The sequence below is a fragment of the Haplochromis burtoni genome, unplaced genomic scaffold (assembly GCF_018398535.1).
Source record: "Haplochromis burtoni strain Fernald_Lab_line unplaced genomic scaffold, NCSU_Asbu1 Contig_238, whole genome shotgun sequence".
Lineage (NCBI taxonomy): Eukaryota > Metazoa > Chordata > Actinopteri > Cichliformes > Cichlidae > Haplochromis > Haplochromis burtoni.
This window is the reverse complement of record NW_024582599.1, coordinates 536,777-557,843: the sequence shown is the minus strand read 5'-3', so window position 1 is coordinate 557,843 and position 21,067 is coordinate 536,777. Positions and strand designations below refer to the sequence as shown.

The window sequence follows — 21,067 nt, the reverse complement described above, 5'->3', positions numbered from 1 at the left end:
GTGTGATTCTGCGTTGTGTCTGATAAAAAAGGTAAAAGAAAGAAAGACCTCCAAGTAAATAATTTGCCCACTCCAGCTCCTCTCCCACAGGGGAATTGTAGAAAAAGGGGCTGGCATTTATTTTTACATTAAACATAAAATATGCATTTACACGTAACATATTTGACATAAGATAAAACAAAAACAACAACATGAAATCCGACATACCTGATAAAAAAGGTAAAAGAAAGAAAGACCTCCAAGTAAATAATTTGCCCACTCCAGCTCCTCTCCCACAGGGGAATTGTAGAAAAAGGGCTGGCATTTATTTTTACATTAAACATAAATATGCATTTACACGTAACATATTTGACATAAGATAAAACAAAAACAACAACATGAAATCCGACATACCTGATAAAAAAGGTAAAAGAAAGAAAGACCTCCAAGTAAATAATTTGCCCACTCCAGCTCCTAGACCAAATACAAACAGTGGGGAAGAGGGTTAGCTCAACCCACCACAGCTCCCAAGCTAGCAAGGAGTATATATTCATGCTAGCATTTATGGCGCCTAAAACACATTTATGATACACACATACTACACACTTATAACATCTTACAAAAACAGGCTTAATAATGACAATAACTGAACTAACATCGCAATCATAAACATCAGGGTGGCTAAATATGAATTATGTGTGTTTTAAGGTGTTGGAAAGAAATGACACCCACCTCTCCCACAGGGGAATTGTAGAAAAAGGGGAGAGGCAAAAGGGGTACACTGTATTTATAGTATTGCACCAAAGAAGAAGAAGAAAAGAATGAGGAGGGGCTCTAACTGATAATGAACACAACTACAGGCTTGGAGGTCCTAAAAGTCAGGTATAAAAGGAGCAGTTTGGGGGTTTAGAACACATTTTGTGTAATTATAACAATGTGATTTATGACTCTGTTACATTTGATTACATCAGGATTAATCCAAATATTATCCAAGAATGCATCTTGTAATATGCATTATTTAAATTATATAATTATAGCATTTTTGTCATATATCTTTTGTGGTGACCCAAGCTGCTATCATCTCCTTCCTTCTTAAAATCAAACGTTAGGATACCTGCCATTACATTTGTAACATTATTATATCCTGTGTTAGTTTTGTTTATATAGCACATCTTCCTTCGTGTAAATTCGGTGTGCTTATCAAAAGACATAAAACCTTCAACTGTGTAGCTCTATGATGTCTCAGCTTTGTGTCGTTGTGTGGAAAGATCTTTTTTCTGTTTGTTTGTTTCGGAGCTTTTTTAACCATGTAGTTTAACCCTAAACATCTCGCCATGTTTAGGATCAAGACTGTTCTTGGAGAGAAGGGTCATCAGATCAGACAGCTGAATGCTGAGGTTCAGAAGAGGTTTGGCTTCCCTGAAGGCAGTGTGGTGGTAGGAGACAAAACAAATCCTGAGAGAATTCATCCAGATGCTGTCTGCGCTGCGACCTCCTCATTTGGCTAGCTGACACGCCTCTGAGCACCGAGGCTAGTGCCTGTCTCCATGTTTTCCATATTTTGAGATTCCAGGTTCAGGGTTTGTCGTGTTTAAGTTTCCATGTTCTTTCTCTACCGTGTTTAGTAATTTAGTTTCTCCAAATTTAGTTATCACTAGTGTTGTCTTAGTTTCCTTCTGCCCTTTGTTTTGCATGTTTGGTATGTTTTTTTATTCAGCCACAATAAACAACTTGCTTTTTGTTTAACGCTCAGGTGAGCCTGACCAGCCCCCTGCGGCTGGGAGGGCCAAAGGATATCGTCTCATCCAGCCACGTCTCAGGCAGAGGACTTCATGCCTTCGGGACCAGCCAAGCCCACGGCCTGCATGTCCGCCAACTGCCAAGCCATGCCGCCGGCTGCCACTGGCTAGGCCCGCACCTGCCAAGCCATGCTGATGGCTGCCACCAGCGAAGCCCGCACCTACCAAGCCACGCCAAGGGCTGCCACTGGCCAAGCCCACACCTGCCAAGCCTCGCCACCGACATTGACCTCACAGTCGGCCCCCAGAACTGTTTTGCCAGTGCCTTCAACCTCCTGGTTGACCCCCTGAACTGTATTTGTGTAAACGGAGCGGAAAGGCTAATTTTTATTTCCACAATGTTTTGTGTTTTTAAAAGGAAGGAAACCTTCCTAAAAACGGGCAGAGCAGTGGAGCCGCCGAGGGAAAGCACACAATTTAAAACTGTAGAATTAAAAATATAATTTATTATATTTAAATAGGAAAAAAAATACTCTGGCCAGGCAGGAACATGAAGTTAAACACATTAAAAGTAATTAAAACTATACAGCCAAAATGCAATGGCCTCAGCCGTGGAGGTCAAGTCCCATAAAAGTCCAAACGGTGCAGAAACCAACAGGATTGTCGCCGTCCTGTCGGCCTCTTCATTCTGATGCCAACTAGAAAAAGGAGAGAGGGCCAGCGGCAGTCACCATTCTTAAATTCCACTGGAGGTTCGTCTTAGACGGGATGAATCGGGACTTACCCCAGATGGGCAGAGCTCCTAACTCCGCCCACCACTATGTTGTGCTTCACACGCGTAGCCATAGACTCGCCGTCCCGGGGACATAAGGCGCCATCCCGCTGCCTCTCTATCCCCTGCCGTGGGCCTCTCTCGGCGAGGAGCTACCTCCCGTCAACACCAACACAGACCTCTCCGCTCAGCTCCGATCACTCCCTCCAGTGCGCGGTCGTCCGCGATCTCCGGTCTCGTTCTCCTTTTCCGCACGCCTTGGCCAGCTGCCTATAGCCGGGCCTCTGTGCCGCTCTGCGCGGCTGTCGCCCACACCGGTTACCATGCCATGTCTCTCCTCCTCTCAAGCCTTCTCTCAAGCCTTCTCTCAAGCCTTCTCTCAAGCCTTCTCTCAAGCCTTCTCTCAAGCCTTCTCTCAAGCTTTTACTCCAGCTTTTACTCCAGCTTTTTCTCCCCCCTGGCTCTATGGTCTGCCAGGCCCTCTTATTGGCCTCTCTGGGATCTCTCGCAGGTGTGATCAGTTTGCTATCAGGTAGGGGAGGAGTCTTTACAGGACAGGTGTTCAATTTAAATAAGATAAAAACATGCAATAAAGCTCATACAAACAAACCCAATATACAATATTAAAATATTAAAACAGATAAAACATTGCAAAACATGCACAATAAAAACTCTAAATAACTTGTCCCGTTTCACCCCGTGACATTTGTTTTAGACCCTTGTGACTTTGTGGTCCAATTTTTGTTTTCTTATGGTCCATCTGCCTCATGAAGTTCAGTGTTAGGGGTGGGTTTAAAAAAATGTATTTTCCGATTCAATAAATTTTGGTTTGAATAATGTGATATTGATTCATTCAATCCTGAATCGATTTTTAAGTATAAATGTATTTTGCCAGAAACACCAGAATCTCTCTCGTATACATGCCGTTGGGTGCTGGTAGCCGACATTTCACAGATTCTGAAGCTGCACATTTAAAAAGCATCATCATGGATTCTCTCTTACTTTTGCATTCTTGCTTCCTCTACAATAAAAATCACACTTCCTGCACAGCTCTCTCTCTCAGTGTGCTTAAAGACCAGTTTCCCATCACATATCTTAGTTTTCTGCATTATTTGCTTGCTTATTACACACCAGTCTACCATTGTGTACAGTGTTGTCACCCAGTTTTTTTCTTATTTCTTTTATTTTCCCAAAAATGACCTCCGACAAGAAAGACTAAGTTTTGCTGTTAAAAAACAAAGAAATGTAAACTTTTTAAATTATGCCAAATTACAAAACTCCTAGCTATATCTGTAATAAAACCTGTGTAACTTTGCTTAACTTCAGCAACATCAGGTAATGTTCAGATGTTGATTCATGGTTTTCTTTAGTTTTTAAATCTACTGCAGAATATTTTAAAGGGAGTCATCTGCTATGAAAAATCAGGCCAGGAACATCTCCTTCATGTTTTTCTGTTTTTCTGTTTTATCCTCAGTTAATTTGACACAAAGACATCTGCTGTGATGCTTACACCTCTGATGAAGTCTCACAAGTGACAGCTTTGTTATTGTACAGAGATTTAAGTACATGTAATGATAAATGGTCTGAATTATAATATTTCTAACTGAGTCACAACTGAATTTAATCTAATCAGGGATTGAATCACATTAGGACCATGTGAATAGGAATCAAATCGGTTACAGAAATCAATGACCTTGATTCTTCTGAATCCTTAGCCATATTCAGTGTGTTTAGTTCTTAGTTTAGTTCCTTTATATATCTGTGCTTAAAATTAAATCAACAAACCCTTCTTGTTTGTGGGAAATTGCTTTGGTAATAAATGTGCAAAATCATGCCCATCACATCTGCTCAAAGAACTACATTTCCGTAAGCACGCCAGGGATCTGACGTCACCGGAAGCCAGCCTTTCGCTATAAATGAATTTCCGCGTATTCCCCGGGTCCTTTCCTGTCTACGGCCCATTGGAAGATGGCGGTGCAAATCTCCAAGAAGACGAAGGTTAGCCCCCGTTTTATCCTTGTTGTACTCACAAACATGTCGTAATTTCTTTTAAAATTCTGCACAGTGATTGAGGTAAGAACATTTTGTGGTTGTCCCGGTATCAGATGTGCTGCCCGGGTTGAATCCTGAGCGGATTATTCCAGATGCCGTCTGCGCTGCGACCTCCTCGTTTGGCTAGCTAACATGGCTCTGAGCACCGAGGCCGAACACAGTTACAGACCAGTCGAAGTCTTGGGCTTAAACTCGACTTTAATGCCCGGTTTATTTTCTAACATGTGAAAAGATGTGGCTGGACTTTTTTAAAAAGTCTGTTTTTGTCCTAATGCAGGTTTTCGGAGGTGTTAGCTTCACAGCCATATTAATAAAGAACCAGAGACACAAACTGCCTCCTTAATGCTAATAATTCACTGAGAAATGTGGTTAATGAGACGTATGTACAGTTAGAACTGTTCGGGTTAAACGTGGAGTCAGCACGGGGTTCATTTCAGTGAATGGTTCAAGGGAATAATAATTTTGAGTTGGGAGGAATTTCACAGTAAGCCGTGGCATCAAACAGCCTGCGTTTAAGCACTGAAGCCAGGCAAGCTGAAGTAAGCGGATGATACAAATACAGCCTGTTTAAAAACTGCAGAGCGATGAGATTCTGCTCGTTTTGTCTTCAGCACTCACTCTGAATGTGACTGTGCTCTCTGTAGAAGTGAATCCTGCTGTGGTTTGAACGCAGTGTATCTCAGCCAGTTAAGAACTTTGAATTATCTTTTACATGTTTTAAATAAGCGTGAGCAGTGAGTTAGCCCGCTAAAAGTGTCAAACTCATTCATTAATTTTCTGTAGCTGTATTTTATAATCTGTGTGGTTTCAGGGCCACAGCAGATTTATCAGTGTGTAGTACTTGTTGCAGCACTTGGAGGACGCACTGGCAGTTAGTGTCTGAGTCAGTGCAGCCTGTAGATGCTTGCAGAAAGTCTGCTTGGTGCTGGATGTTTGAGCGTGTGACATAAACATAAAGCTGACCTGCTCTCTCTCTGCAGTTCGTCGCAGACGGTATTAAAGGGGCTGAGCTAAAAGAGTTCCTGACTCATGAGCTTTCTAAGGATGGTCATGCCGGTGTGGAGGTGCGTGTGACTTTAATCGGGACTGAGATCATCATCCTGGCCACAAGGTGAGCAGTCGGATAGGTTGCCAAAAAGTAACAACTCAGAATTGAAGAAGTTGTTGCATCTCCAGAAGATCGGATTGAGTGTTTAGAAACTAAACAAATATGGAAGCTTAAAATGAGTCTCTGCTGTAAAGTGGATATGGCATTACTTTGGCAGGGCGAGTACGCATGTAAACACTGTTGGTCCATTTGTAAGACACAGAGTGTGTGTTAACAGTGGTCTGTGCATTTGTTATTTTTGGCCATTTTTAAAGACAAACATATTTTAAGCTTGACAAAAGAAAGCATACATTAAAGGGCATCCTAGAAATCAGTCCTGATCATTTCCCTTTGGTAGATGCCAATGTTAGTTTAAGACAAACTTCAGCTTTGTGTCTGTGTGTGGAAAGATTAAAAATATTTTGTCTTTTTTTTTATAACCATGTAGTTTAAGCCTAACCGTCTCACCATCTTTAGGATGAAGACTGTTCTTGGAGACAAGGGTAGTCGGATCAGACAGCTGATCGCTGAGGTCAAGAGGAGGTTCCCCGAAGACAGCGTGGTGGTAGGAAACAAAAACATACAAATAATTCGTATTTTAAGCTCACGTGGCCGCCCTCGCTGGCCTCGCTGTCGGCCTTTATAAGTGTTCCATCAGTGCCGTCGACCCGATTTATATCGCCGTGTAAATTCCTTTGGTAATAAACATAAGAAACACACAAACTCAGGCTCATCACATCTGCTCAAAGAACTACATTTCCCTGAGCATGTCAGGTCACCGGAAGTCAGCTTTTAGCTATAAATCCATTTCCGCGTATTCCCCGGGTCCTTTCCTGTCTACGGCCCATTGGAAGATGGCGGTGCAAATCTCCAAGAAGAGGAAGGTTAGCCCCCGTTTTACTCACAAACACGTTGAATTTGTTTAAAAATGGACTCACGCTGGATTTGATATGGTCGTTTGGTGGCCGTCCTGGTATCAGATGTGCCCGCTTGGGTTGAATCCTGAGCGGATGAATCCAGATGCTATCTGCGCTGTGACCTCCTCATTTGGCTAGCTAACATGGCTCTGAGCACCGAGGCCGGGCACAGTTACACACTGGTTGAAGTGTCTGACTTAAACACGACTTTAATGCCCGCTTTAAATCCTAATATGCGAAAAGACTTAACTGAACTCTCATTTAAAGGTTGTTTGTGTCTGAGTCCAGGTTTTCGGAGGTGTTAGCGTCGCAGCCGTATTAATATAGAGCCAGAGACACAAACTGCCTCCTTAATGCTACTAATTCACTGAGAAATGTGGTTAATGAGACGTATGTGCAGTTAGAACTGTTCGGGTTAAATGTGGAGTCAGCACGGGGTTCATTTTAGTGAATCGTTCAAGGACATTAATTTTGAATTGGGAGGAATTTCACAGTAAAGCATGCGACATGTGGCAGCCTGCGTTTAAGCACTGAAGCCAGGCAAGCTGAAGTAAGCGGATGATACAAATACAGCCTGTTTAAAAACTGCAGCGCGATGAGATTCTGCTCGTTTTGTCTTCAGCACTCACTCTGAATGTGACTGTGCTCTCTGTAGAAGTGAATCCTGCTGTGGTTTGAATGCCATCATGGGTAGTTAGGAACTTCAAATTATCCTTTACATGTTTTAAATAAGTGTGAGCAGTGTGTTAGCTTCAAGTTAGCCCGTTTTAAAGGGTCAAACCCATTCATTAATTTTCTGTAGCTGTATTTTATTATCTGTGTGTTTCGGGGCCACAGCAGATGCATCAGTGTTGTACCTGTTGCAGCACTTGAAGGATGCATTGGCAGTTGGTGTGTGAGTCTGTGCAGCCTGTAGATGCTGGCAGAAAGTCTGCTTGGTGCTGGATGTTTGAGTGTTTCATAAACATAAAGCTAAACTGTTCTCTGTCCACAGTTCGTCGCAGACGGTATCTTCAAGGCCGAGCTGAATGAGTTCCTGACTCGTGAGCTTGCCGAGGATGGTTACTCCGGTGTGGAGGTGCGCGTGACTCCAACCAGGACTGAGATCATCATCCTGGCCACAAGGTGAGCAGTTGGCTAGTAGGAACCCAGTGAGTAAAGTGCAAAGGCTTCTGATTTTAAATGGTCAGGTGTTCCTCCAGTGATGAGACGGAGCAGGACTCAGTCTGGCTCTGCTGGTCGCTGGTTCAGATCCACGGCTAGGTTGCTTGCCCATCGCCCCTTTTTCATTAGTAGCTACTCGGGTCGACTCGCCACCGATCGACTGTTTGTTGGTTGGTTTTTCGTACCTTGTATGCTTGCTTGCTGTCATAGCATGTCACATTTTAGTACCTGTTTGGAACCCTGGCCGAGTAGGTACTAAAAAAGTAAGAGGTACTATGAACCTAATGGAAAACCCTGCAAACTGCTAATGGGAAAGGGGTGATGAGTCCAAATCCAAGAAGTTGTTACCGCTCCAGAAGATTTTGAGTTTAGAAACTAAACAAGTATAGAAGCTTAAAATGAGTCTCTACTGTATACAGTGGATATGCCATTACTTTGGCAGTGCGCATATGCATGTAAACACTGTTGGTCCATTTGTAAGACACAGTGTGTGTTAACAGTGGTCTGAGCATTTGCTATTTTTGGCCATTTTTAAAGACAAACATATTTTAAGCTTGAGAAAATAAAAGCTTACATTAAAAGACATCCTAGAAGTCAGTCCTGATCATTTCCCTTTGGTAAATGCAAATGTTGGTTTTTAAATATGCATTAAGATCACTGGTAAAATTACATCCAGTGTCAGTTTTGTTTATATAGCTCATCTTCCTTCCATGTAAACTCGGTGTGCTTATCTAAAGAGATAAATACTTCAGCTGTGTAGCTCTATGTTGTCTCAGCTTTGTGCCGGTGTTTTGTTATTTTTACTCATGTGGTTTAACTCTAATCATCTCACCGTCTTTAGGACCCAGAATGTTCTTGGAGAGAAGGGTCGTCGGATCAGAGAGCTGACCGCTGTGGTCCAGAAGAGGTTTGGCTTCCCCGAGGGCAGCGTGGAGGTAGGAAACCAAGAAATAAGACTAAGAAGTGTTTTAAGCTCACTGTCGGATGTATTTTAGTATTAAATAATCCCTCAGTGGAGACATATCGGAACAAATATCTAAAGGTTTTGCGTTTGGCGGGGGGGGGGGGTGAAATTGCTGGTTTGCCACAAAAATGTAAACACATGGAATTTGAAATTATTATTTTTTTAAGTCCTGTTTTTTTTGTTTAAAATATTAATACTTTGCCAACAGCACTTGACAATAATATCATCCTAGTAGGAACCCAGTGAGTAAAGTGCAAAGGCTTCTGATTTTAAACGGTCAGGTGATGAGACGGAGCAGGACTCGTCCTGACATTTACTTCTTTAGTTCAAATCTTTATTCCTAAAACTTTCAAGTAATAAAAAGCAACAGACTACAAAAACATATTTGTAACTCATAAAGTAACTTAGTTTCTTATTATTGTTATTATTTATATTAATTATAGAATAAAATGGAACAGAACAGCCTTTTATTGTCATTGGTCATGTACAGTGAAATTGTGGATGCTGCACCAACTGTGGAGGAATAAAAATATAAATAAATTAATAAAAATATAATTAGTGTCACTGCTGCAGATTTCACCTGCTCTGCCTTTATAATGTGAGGGAGTGGACCTGTCTACCTCCTGAAGTTTGGTGTGTTTTGTTCTGATTTATATTTCCATGTTTGAAGATGAACACATAAATAAATCTGGTGGTTTTTAGAAACTTGCTTTGGTAATGAACATAATGAACCAGCAAAATCATGCTCGTCGCATCTGCTCAGAGAACTACGTTTCCGTGACCGTCACCGGCAACTATATCTATAAATCCATGTCCGCATCCTCTGCTGGTCCTTTCCTGTCTAAGGCCTGTTGGAAGATGGCGGTGCAAATCTGAAAGAAGAAGGTCAGCACTGTTTTGTCCCCGTTTTACTCACAAACATGTGGAAGCCTTTAAAAATGGGCTCACACTGGATGGGGTATAAACATTTGGTGGCCTCCCGGCATCATTTGTGCCCGTCTGGGTTCAATACTGAGCGGATGAATCCGGATCCTCTCTGTGCTGCGACTGCTTCATTTGGCTGGCTAACATGGCTCTGAGCAGCAAGGCTGGTGCCTCTTTCCATGTTTTCCATATTTCCAGGTTGTTGATTGTCACGTCTAGGTTTCCATGTTCTTTGTCTTCCGCGTGTAGTAATTTAGTTCCTGCCAGTTTAGTTATCATCAGTATTGTTCTAGTTTCCTTCTTCCTTTTGTTTTGAGTGCTTGGTAAGTTTTTTTTATTCAGTCGCAATAAGCAACGCGTCTTTTGTCTAACACACCACGCCTTCAAGTGTCTGCATTTGGACCCACACCAAGCACCAGCCTTCCCAGCTGTGACAGAAATGCTGCTGGGTCATCATGGTCATGTCCATGATGAGCCAGCAGCATTTCTTTGACAATATTTTTGAATTTGGCATTCGACCAAGGATTCTTGGACTATTGACCAAAGGAGACAGAGTACTTTGTCATGGCCATGATCTCCACTTCCCCGCCAGCTGGGGACCCAGCCGAGCCCTCCCAGCTCCCTGCGGCGTCCATGGCACTAGGTCCAGCCACGTCTCAGCCAGAGGACTTTGCGACATCTGGCCCTGCCAAGCCACGCCAAGAGCTGCCACCAGCCAATCCCGCACCTGCCAAGCCTCGCCACCATCGCTGACCTTGTGGTCGGCCCCCAGATTGTTTTGCCAGTTACATCGACCTCCCGGTTGACCCCCTGAATTGTATTTATTTTGCAGTCTTGTGCTCGTTTTTTGAAAATGAATATCTGCTCAAAGAACTACATTTCCATGAGCATGCCAGGGACGGTCCGTCACCGGAAGCCAGCCTTTCGCTATAAATGCGTAAGACTAATCGGTGTTTTAAGCTCACTGTTGGATGGTTTTTAGTACGGAAAGTAATTCGTCAGTGGTGAGGTGTATCTGAACAAATGTTTGAAGGTTTCAGAGTTTGAAAAATAAATACATTTGGCTGCAAAAATGTAAAAATATGGAATTTTAAACTGTTTAGAGGTCGTTTGTTTAATTTACAGTAATCTCATCCTGGTAGGAAACCCAGTGAGTAAAGTGCAAAGGCTTCTGATGTTAGACAGTCAGATTTCCCTTCAGTGATGATACGATGACGAGACGGAGCAGGACTCAGTCTCGCTCTGCTGGTCGCTGGTTCAGATCCACGTTCTGTGGTTCTGCTCCAGCACCTCAGAGCAGGAAGTCCTTTCCATGTGAAGACACAGAGGCATTTGTCTGAGAAGGGTCGAGGCATCAGGACTATGCTGTAGACGGTGCAGGAAACCTGCAGTCCATCGTTACACATGCTGGTTTGATCCCGGTGTTTGTCTGTAATACTGAAATGTCCTTCCTCTTTCTTTTAGCTGTATGCCGAGAAAGTTGCCACTCGTGGTCTGTGTGCCATCGCTCAGGCTGAGTCTCTGCGCTACAAACTGCTGGGAGGCCTGGCTGTGCGCAGGTGAGCATGTCTGGATTTCTTTAATTTAACTCAATTATTTTTGTTACAAATTTCATCAGACTGGTGTGATTTAAACAGTTAATGGCTCCACAGGGTTAACTTCCACCTTAGAAATGTTTTCTGCCATTGAGTAATAAGTAATGTACATTTACACATAAGCTCTTTACATCAACACAATCTTGTTCTTAATGAATGAATATTAACGTTAGTTTCACCATTATAATTGTCTTTTTGTATTGTGTTTTGTCCTTTAACACAAAGATATTTTATTAAATGTTTCTTAACGTTATGCGTCCTAACATGACATCTTAAGCTCTAAATACATCTCTGCACACAGTTTAATGTTTGGATGTTTTTCTCAAGTCAATTATTTATGAGTGTATTCTGCTCATGGCACATCTTAGTATGTTGGAACCGACCCAAAGTATGAAATTTGATTGTAATCTAGAAGAGTAAACAGTAAAAATGCTGACACAGGTTAAATTATGGTCAGTAGGAAACACCCTGTCATAAAAACCTCATGTGTACTTTGAGGGTGAAGCCTGTGTTCTGTGTGTCGGCTTCTGTCCCTTCGGTGATGATACGATGACGAGTCGGAACAGGACTCATCCTGGTTCTGCTGGTCGCCGGTTCAGACTCACGTTCTGTGGTTCTGCTCTGGTTCCTCAGAGCAGGGGGTCCTTTCCAGGTGAAGACATTGAGGCATTTGTCTGAGAAGGGTCAAAGCACGCTTTAATGAAGCTCACTGATGGAGGCGTCTCCTCCTCATGGCATGTTTTACCGATTTAAAACCTGAAGACCTCCAGCTGAACCCACCATGTAGAAAATTGATGTTTTTTACAAAGTCGACCAACCAGAATCATTTCAGTCACAGTGAAAGTTTCCTGAGAGAGAAGTTTGCAGTACTTTGGATCCACTGATTGATTAGCCGCTAACGCTATTTTATCACTCTGCTTTTTCAGGGCTTGCTATGGCGTTCTGAGGTTCATCATGGAGAGTGGCGCCAAGGGCTGTGAAGTCGTCGTGTCCGGCAAGCTGAGGGGTCAGAGGGCCAAGTCCATGAAGTTTGTGGACGGTCTGATGATCCACAGCGGAGACCCCGTCAACTACTACGTCGACACAGCCGTCCGCCACGTCCTGCTGAGGCAGGGTGAGTGCAGCTCGGCCACATGCAGCCAAATCAAACCGCCATCGCGTTGTTTTGGTGGCACTGATGTGTTTATTTAATGCTCTCAGGTGTGCTGGGCATCAAGGTGAAGATCATGCTGCCCTGGGACCCCAGCGGTAAGATCGGCCCCAAGAAGCCCCTGCCCGACCACGTCAGCATTGTGGAGCCCAAGGAGGAGACCCTGCCCACCACACCAATGTCTGAGCAGAAGGGGGCCAAGCCAGAGGTGCCCGTCATGCCCCAGGGAGCACCTGTACCCACTGCATAAGAGAGTAAGAGACAGGGTTTTATTTGACTGCTGCAGGGCCTTCACAAGGCTGTATACTAATGATAGATCCTGTCCTGCTGCTAACCTAAGATATAAAACACAAAAAATTAATTAGTTTTTTAGTTCTTCTGCAGTAAAATTGGAGGTTCTGTGAATTCTGATAAGTAGATCTGTTCTGTTTGCTACAGTGGAGCTTCACCAGGTTTAAATTATGACATTTTAGCCATTCGGGTCCGTTCGGGTGACACTGTTGCTGTCCTGATAATATATCGCAAAATAATCTGGATCCAGTGATTTAACACAGACTGTGGTGTTGGACGGTCTCACACGGCTCCCTTCGGTGATGATACGATGACGAGTCGGAACAGGACTCATTCTGGTTCTGCTGGTCGCTGGTTCAGAATCACGTTCTGTGGTTCTGCTCCGGTTCCTCAGAGCAGGGGGTTCTTTTCGGTTGAAGACATCGAGGCATTTGTCTGAGAAGGGTTTCAGCTCACAAACACGAACCGTGACACTTTTACAGGACACCAAAAACAGTCTTTTTGGAACTCAGAGAAACTGAGGTCAACAATTTGAGCTCAGGATTCAGTTTACTGATTTCTGAAACTGGGTTTAATTCTCTCTTTTTTTTCTCTTTGCAGGTTTTCAGTTGTCACACCAGATGGAAGCAAGGCCCTTTGATTTTTGTGTACAAAAACAATAAAATTTGGAAAATACACTTAAAACAATGAGTGGGTTTATTTAACTGCCTGTAGGTTTCATGTGGAGTGGGAAAACTGAGGGAAAAGTTTACAATTTTCCCAACCAGCTCATCTTCAAAACATGTCAAAGTGCTCAGAAGATTATGAGCCGACCTCTTAAACACAATGTAATGTTTTTTTCCTGGTGTGTGGGAGCAGCAGGTTTATTTCACAGCAGAATGCAGAGTCACTGCTGAAGTATGAAACCAGTGTTGGGCATAAACAAAGTATATGGTAGAGAAAAGTCAAAGTAATGTCCCCGTGGAGGACACAGGATGTGAAATCTAATATTCTATTCAAAATAGTGAAAATCCAAAACTTGCTATGGCGCCCCCTGGTGGGTGGAAGCTGGAATTTACACGTAAAGTAAGCTTCAAAATTTGGACATTGTACATGCAGATTGTTGGTTTTAAAATATGTTTCAGCTTTAAGTTTTGCATTTAGTGCACAGCTGGTTGTCAAACTGTGGTGCTGGCCCCGCTGGTGGGACACGAACCACTAGGTAAGAATTATGAATTATGGTGAAATGATACTCACCTTGAAAGTAAATGAATCAGGACTTTTGTTTTGTGTGTCAATGACTGATTGAAAAGAGAACTACGTCAGTGTGGAAACCAATGAGTACAAGACTGATGTTCACAGCTTCACGGAGTGTTTAACGAGAAAAGTGAGTAAGCTGAGTGAAATGCCCCTTTAGGGTGACGTCAGAAGGAAAGATGTGTCACTCTGCTCCATTTTCTGGTGCAACAAACGTCACGTGTGACGTAAGTGTGGCAGCCTACAGTAAACGTGAATATATCACACCATCCATACAACTTTACACTGAATAAATATATTTTAGAAATATGCGAGTATAAATAAACGGTTATCAGTCTGCGCACGCGCGCTTTCCCCGTTTCAGGGTAAATTAAAAAGTTTGATAAGAAAGGGAATCGTGTTGCAGCCGAGTGATCCATCTTCTCGGCACTAAAGAAGGTCCGGGTTAGGCCACGCCCCCTGGTTGCTACCTGTAGAAAAATGTAACAGGTGAACTCCCAGCTCCCACCCGGACCACCGCTGAAGACACGATGAGTCTGCCGGACTACAAATCAACAGAAAAACCGCCTTCGTCCGCGGCTCCGGTAAGACTGCAGCCCTCGGTGCGATCGTTTGGAAGTTTGGTGGAGCTGAAGGAAATCCTCCACCTGCTCGGGGGCTGAACAGGTGGATGCAGGTGTAGCCAGACAACAAATTATAACTTTTTCCAAAGTGAAACAGGGCAGATGTTTGCTGTGCTGCTGTTTCACGGCATTTTAATCTCTAACAGTTTTCCAGAGACGCGTTAAAGGGCGCTCTGGTTCACAGGAATCAAACTTCCAACTTCGAGGAAGTTTCGTCTCAAATGTTCCCAAAACCTTTCCTGCCGTTTCAGGATTAATGGGACACCGTTTAACTTCTCTGTGCATGTAAAGGTGGAGCCGACGCAGTGAGCGGTGGGATTTCACAGACTTACTGAAGTATTGCTGTACTTTCAGTCTAGCAGTATATGTAGTACTTTACTTGAGGAACAAGGAAAACGCTGTCCTTCATTGGCAGCTACGGTCGGTTCCTTTACGGGCAAATGAGGCGCTGATACAAAGCAGTGCACTGTTACAGCCACAGCTCGGTCATAAAACAGCCACTAATCATCCAATTATAGAGGCAATGTTTGTGAATACTGCAGTCAGGAATGAGAATATTTCCAGAGAATATTTTTAATTTAGATGCTTAAGATCATGAAATGTTGTCTCTGTGCATTGGTTTGGTTTTAACGCTTCTTCATAATATTTAAAGTGTGGTGCGCATGTTTCCTTCCAGTTTTTCTCAAATAAGAGTACAGTATCAGAGAAATGTACTGTAAGTATCACAGGTAAGAGAGTAAAAAGTGACGCATCGCTGTGTAAGCTGAAGCTGTGAAGCTGTTTACACTGTGGGTATGTCCCGGCTCACAGCGCTGATCTAACATGTCTGCATGTCCATGCATCTATTTTCTGCATTTTCCTGTCTTTTATGATCATGTGATAAACAAATAGGTGTTTATTTGTACTCAAAGAGCTGCCATTTATTAGAAATACGCTTAGTTTAGGGAAAAATGTTTCCGCCAAAAGCTCACAAGACAAATCTAAGAAATTATAAATTTATATGAGAAAGAAAAATGGAAACTTTTAACACGTAGGCCCAAACAGGAAACAGGCATGCCAGTTTCCTGTTAGTTTTAGTTTTTTCTGTCTTTTATTTGATTTCTAAGAGGTCATGAGCAATTAAAAAACAAACAAACCAAACTTTTGCAGGCTAAATGTCCGCGCTCATGAACCACAGTAACATGGGACTTTTAAGCATATTATGTGGCACAATTAAAATAATTTAAAGAAAACAAACAACAGCAAAATGTTAAGAGACAATGTTTTGGTACGTGGTGATTGTTACTACAATATATTTCAAAATCTACACTGTTTCCATTAATGTTATATATTTTTAATGAATATATAATAAATAAATAAACATGTGAAAGGCGTTATCCATAATTTTAATGTTAGTCCTGTGAGGCCGCCCTGACAGGCTGCTTCAGTGTTGACAGACCATGAAGGAATGCAGTCTTATCTACCTGTGCAAATCATTAAGTGGGTGATTCATGCTGCCTGACAGCCTTGCAGAGCTACACACAGTCTGTGCATTCAGGTATTTATTTAGCTTTCTCTATGTGCAGATCTGAAGAAATCACAGACAAAAATACTCCTTAAACTCAAGTGAAAATCCTTGTTGTCAGGAATGATCAACATTCAAACTGTATGTAAAGTAAAGTGAGCACGCTCCATCGAGACAAGGGGAGGAAAAACTACAAGATGAATATGGATCATCCACAGGAGATGTCTTAGAACCCTCCTTCAAATGCAAACACTTCTAATAAATATGATTAATTTCAAGACTGTAATTAGTTGTGTTGCAGATTTTGCAAACTAAATTGATCTATTATTGGTTATGTAAGATTCTGACTTTGACTCACAATAATAAGATAAAAGCTGCTTAAACTTTTGATTCATGATCGTCTGTATTTGAGCATGAGGCTGCACATAAGCCCAGTGTTTAAATACTGTAACTGTTCCTGCAGTCATTTGGTGCACTCTGCAGAAACCTAAATATCGTCTTTTTCCTCAGAACTTTCATGTTGTGCAGTTAAATGTCGGGGGTCACCTGTACACCACCACTCTGAGCACGCTCAGGAAGCACTCCGACTCCAAGCTGGCGGAGATCTTCAGCGGACCGCCCAAACTGCGTACTGACACACAGGGACGCTACTTCATCGACCGCGATGGGTCACACTTTGGAGCCATCCTGGAGTTCCTGAGATCAGAACAGCTGCCCAAGGAGAACATCCAGGAGGTCCGACTTATCACGATGTAGCTCTGCTCGTATAAAGCTCCATGTTTTTACTTTCTGATTCTACTAGACTGGCTTTGGATGATTCACAATTCAAAATAATCCTTTTTTGTATTTACTGGGCTTTGGCGCCACTGGCACAAACTGTTTTAACTCCTCCTCCTTTTAATTAAGCTTTCTTCTGATTGGTTGCGCCTGCAAACCTGTTAGACAGGGAAGATTATTAGGACTGTCCTCACACTGTTTGGCCATGTTTAATATGAACATCCGCCATAAGTTTACGTTGAAGAAGTTCTTAATAGTTTTAAAGTATTTAAGATATGAATATAAAACCAGTTTAAAAAACAGGGGGTGTGCCCTGCTGCCAAAATGAATTTTAAGTTTGCAACTCGTGTTTCTGCAGGTTCATAAGGAGGCGATCCACTACAACATCAAACCGCTGATCAAACTCTTGGAGGAGACTCCTCGGCTGTTTGGAGAGCTGGTGGGAAGGCAGCAGTTCCTCTCCAGAGTCCCACACTACAAGGAAAACATCGAGGTGAGCTGCACTCACACCAATAATCCACGACTGTTTGTAGTTTACACTCCTACTTTGGAATTCATGCAACTTCACATTTCCACTTTTTGAATGATCATTTAGAATTTGTCCTCCAGGTTCTGATTCGTATCGCCAGGGCCGAGGCCATCGCCGCACGCCACTCCTACATCATCATCTGCGTGCTGAGGACGGAGGAGGATTTGGGCTTCTATGATAATGCCATTAACAGCTTGGAGGCGGCTAAGGAGTCGGTGGTGACGTTCGGGCCGTGGAAGGCCGCCCCGTTGGTCAAAGATCTGCTGGACTGTGTAAAGATGGACATCGAGAACCAGGGCTACAGGGTGAGCATCCAGCCTCACGCCGTGGAGAAGAGCTTCCTGTCCAGGAGCTACGACTACTTTTATCAACTCACATTCACCTGGTGGTGATGAGACGGCTGAACAAAACTTGAAACCGTGCTTACTCTTTCTTTAAAAAAATTACAGACTGCACTTTGTTATGTTTTTGTTATAGAGCCACACTAAAACAAAGGCTCAGTAAAGCATCGGTCTATCAATAATTTCAAAGGTACTGACTTCCTGAAAGATGGAAAAAAAAAAGAGGGCTTGTAGCTTCTGCTTGTGATGAGTGAAGTGCATCTTTCCTAGTAGCCAGCAGGGGGCGACTTCTCAGGTTTCAGAAGTCCAGCTGACCTCAGGGGACACTTTAGTGATGAGTTTGGGGTCTTACTCTCTAGCTTTCAGTCTTGTTTACTAGGACATGATGATATGTTTTAATCATTGTCTCTGTTAGTGTCCAGAAGGACTTCAGGCCGGGGCAGCCTTGTGATTTTCATCTGCCTGTCTGTGTTTGTCAGTCAGAGCTACGCCTCACCGTTTTTTCCTTTTCAAACTTGATATTTTTATTTAAACAATAAATGTTCAGCTCAAGGCTTCACAGCAGGACCTGAATAATCAGTGGGTGATGTTGCATTATGGCTATGTTAATGTTTTATGTACAGTCTGTGGGTTTAAGCGCCTGCTGCCAAGCAAAGATTTCTATCTTTTAATTCATTTCAGCTGCTTATAAATATAAATGTTGGTTCATATTCAGTGCTGTGTTGAACAAACACTAACTACTCTATTATTAAATCTTCTTGTCCACCCGCAGGTCTCAGTAGTAACTTGTTTAATTAGATGGCATCGTCCACACGTGAAGCTCATCCTACTGTCGTTACTGTAACACGAGCCACACAGCTTCTTGCATACGATTTGATGCAAATAATAAAAAGCAATTACAACATTTAGTCAAACAAAATGTCTGAATTTAGTTTTTCACATATTTCCTAAATATTTGGAAATATGTGAAAATGATAACTCAACAGTTATGTGACATTTAAATTTAAAGAATTTAAATAAAACTCAGTTTTTGTTGGTCAGATTTCTTTCTTTTTTTTTTCAATCAAACCTAAATACCTAACCTAAATATCACAGAGAGAAAAGTAGTGTGATCGCAAACAATCCACAGGACAGCAGCCACGTACGTCTCCTACATTTACAGCACAAATGATCTTCGAGTGAACACAAAGACGTTTAAGGCAAACAGCTGTGAAGTGTCTATGACGGGTCAGGTTTGTCCGTGCCCTGCAGAAAATCAGCCCCGTAGTAGAACTGGATCAAAAGAAACAAAATCAGTTTTTCTATTTTGTTGACCAAGTGTACCAAAGAGTTTCTTGTTTCTCCAATTTAATTGAGAAATCAGTGTTTGGTTTTATTTACCTAAATTGATCAAGGGGCCTAATTAAGACAGATTTTGGATTTGGTCACTTGGCCACATGATTTCATACAAATCCAGAGTGATGGTTTCTTTCTTAAAAAGCAACATGTCCAGTGCTCCTTGGCGTTAACTGTCTGGTCATTCAGTCCTTGGCGTGTTGCTGTGTTAGACTTTCTAACCAAAGGTTGGTCGTTTAGTATAAAACTTCATACACTGTAGCCGGGGAAGTTAAGTCAGTGACGAAAAAAAGAGCGTCACACACACGACAACCAAGCATTTCACAACCCAGTTTAAGAGAACTAAAAAGGTCATTAAAAAAAAGAACAAGCGTCCTGACAGAAAGCAGAGCAGTGTTTGCCACAGAGCAGGGCATAGCATCCATCAGCTGTCTCATGTCAGACCACATCCTTTGTGATCAGAGTGTGACTAAACGGCAACAAACAGCGGTTACAGGGGCCGATTGTGCAGCTTGGAGGCCACAGATAAGAAAAAATCTGGGGTCGTTTCCACAAGCAGCCCATGAGTGTCCTGCTGGTGTGTCTTCCACAACATTAACCTAGATTTGTTAACACGATAAAATTACAGACAATCTTCAGTTTTCATCTAAAGGACGTTCAAAAGAAAAAACAAAACTAACACGTAGCACTGCTGCACACAGTGAGCGTGACAGGGAGCATTTAATAAAGTCCCAACAGCTATAAATACCTAAGTTGGTCCACCAATATTTGGTGAATTCATGAGTGAATGTTTGGTCGCTGAAAAGTCAGATGGCAGAATGTTAGCAGCTGACAAGCTCTTCTTGAAGAGTTTCTTCGAATTTTAGCTCAAGTGCAGGATGACGCGCAAAGAGAAAAAAGGTTTGCTGAGGTATTAGGTCAAAGCACGATTTCTTCCCTTGTTCAAAGAAAGAGGAGGGGTGGACACGTAGCATACAGTATTTTCACCACAATGACACAATTGCACTTCCTCACAAAAGCCCCTGAGGATGAAATATTGCACAAGATTTCACACCCTGGATCTCATTATAAGAAAAGTGATGCTGCTAAGTGACAATTCAAAAAACTCAAAAAACAACGTTTTTGTTTGTGTTTAACACAAACGCCGTTACTCAGCTCTGAGTGTGAGCAGACATCTTTTTATTCTTTGCTGTTTCACAAAACTGTGCCACCTGTGATCAGCCCAGCAGCACTGTTTGACTGGATCATTTGAGCAAAGCATAAGAGTGCAGTTAACAAGTCCTCTAATCTTGCTTTAAAGCCACAGGGCAGGCACCTTCAGGCAGGCACCAGTAGCAGGAATGAACTGAGCAAATCTAAATTAAAAATGAATATCAATATAAAGATCGATTATTTAGAATTATGTTATTGTGTTGGCGTTTATTTCACTAAAACTTTGGATGTCTAAAGTGGAAAATATCAGAAGAAGTTTGAAAACCACTGATTGAAACCACACACTGTAAAAGAGATGAACACAGCTGCTGTATCACCCACTGGTCTGGCCTGTGCATCTGAACCTTCAGTGTTTGCATTTTGCCTTCTGACATGTTCGTTTTTCAATGTTGAGATGGAAGCTTTGAGTGCAAAGACCCAGCTGGGTTTTCAGTATAAGGATCCTTGTGCTCTTTTGCGTTCCTGTTTTTTGTGACCACACAGACCCTGCAGAGAATTTGAGCTACAGTCCACCGTCCATCCACCTTTGATTATAAAGCACTTTAAAACAACTACAGCTGACACAAAGTGCTGTGCATTGAAACTAAACAAAATAATAAAAATACGACATAATAAGATATAAATAAAACCATAAAAAAGATTCAAGCAGACACAAACGTCTGGGATGATTTGTGTCTCACAGGAAACCAAATGATGTGTCAGATAATTCTATTAAAATGCTCCAGAATGAACCAGCACCATAAACATGGTGGAGAGGTCCAGTTTAGTGCCGCCAGTCTGGCTCCTAAAAATTGGTTAGTGACCACCTATCAACCACCGGTCATCAGGGGAAAATGGGTATCCTAACTGGATGTGACTAGTTGCTGGAGACTGCTG

General features: G+C 42.4%; 2 protein-coding genes and 3 non-coding genes across 6 annotated transcripts; all 5 read left to right on the top strand.

Moving 5' to 3' along the window:
• Positions 1–5,615: 5,615 nt before the first annotated feature.
• On the top strand, positions 5,616–13,318 carry rps3 (ribosomal protein S3). 2 transcript variants are annotated; one of them, XM_005937965.3, is made up of 7 exons: positions 6,409–6,513; positions 7,541–7,671; positions 8,552–8,645; positions 11,063–11,157; positions 12,120–12,307; positions 12,394–12,597; positions 13,235–13,318. In XM_005937965.3, exons 1-6 carry the CDS (start codon positions 6,484–6,486, stop codon positions 12,591–12,593), a joined length of 738 nt encoding a protein of 245 aa, XP_005938027.2. In that variant the 5' UTR covers positions 6,409–6,483; the 3' UTR covers positions 12,594–12,597; positions 13,235–13,318. The 2 variants fall into 2 exon arrangements, with proteins under 2 accessions (XP_005938028.1, XP_005938027.2); XM_005937966.3 differs by lacking the exons at positions 6,409–6,513; positions 7,541–7,671 and adding an exon at positions 5,616–5,653.
• LOC121815556 lies at positions 10,794–10,943 on the top strand. The gene has a single exon (XR_006055180.1). It is a non-coding gene; the product is annotated as a small nucleolar RNA SNORD15 (small nucleolar RNA).
• On the top strand, positions 11,727–11,876 carry LOC121815555. Its single transcript, XR_006055179.1, has one exon. It is a non-coding gene; the product is annotated as a small nucleolar RNA SNORD15 (small nucleolar RNA).
• Positions 12,929–13,078, top strand: LOC121815554. The gene has a single exon (XR_006055178.1). It is a non-coding gene; the product is annotated as a small nucleolar RNA SNORD15 (small nucleolar RNA).
• A 131-nt stretch (positions 13,319–13,449) lies between the features above and the next one.
• kctd14 (potassium channel tetramerization domain containing 14) lies at positions 13,450–18,601 on the top strand. Its single transcript, XM_005937967.3, has 4 exons — positions 13,450–14,454; positions 16,508–16,732; positions 17,133–17,267; positions 17,384–18,601. Exons 1-4 carry the CDS (start codon positions 14,401–14,403, stop codon positions 17,693–17,695), a joined length of 726 nt encoding a protein of 241 aa, XP_005938029.1. The 5' UTR covers positions 13,450–14,400; the 3' UTR covers positions 17,696–18,601.
• Positions 18,602–21,067: the final 2,466 nt, after the last annotated feature.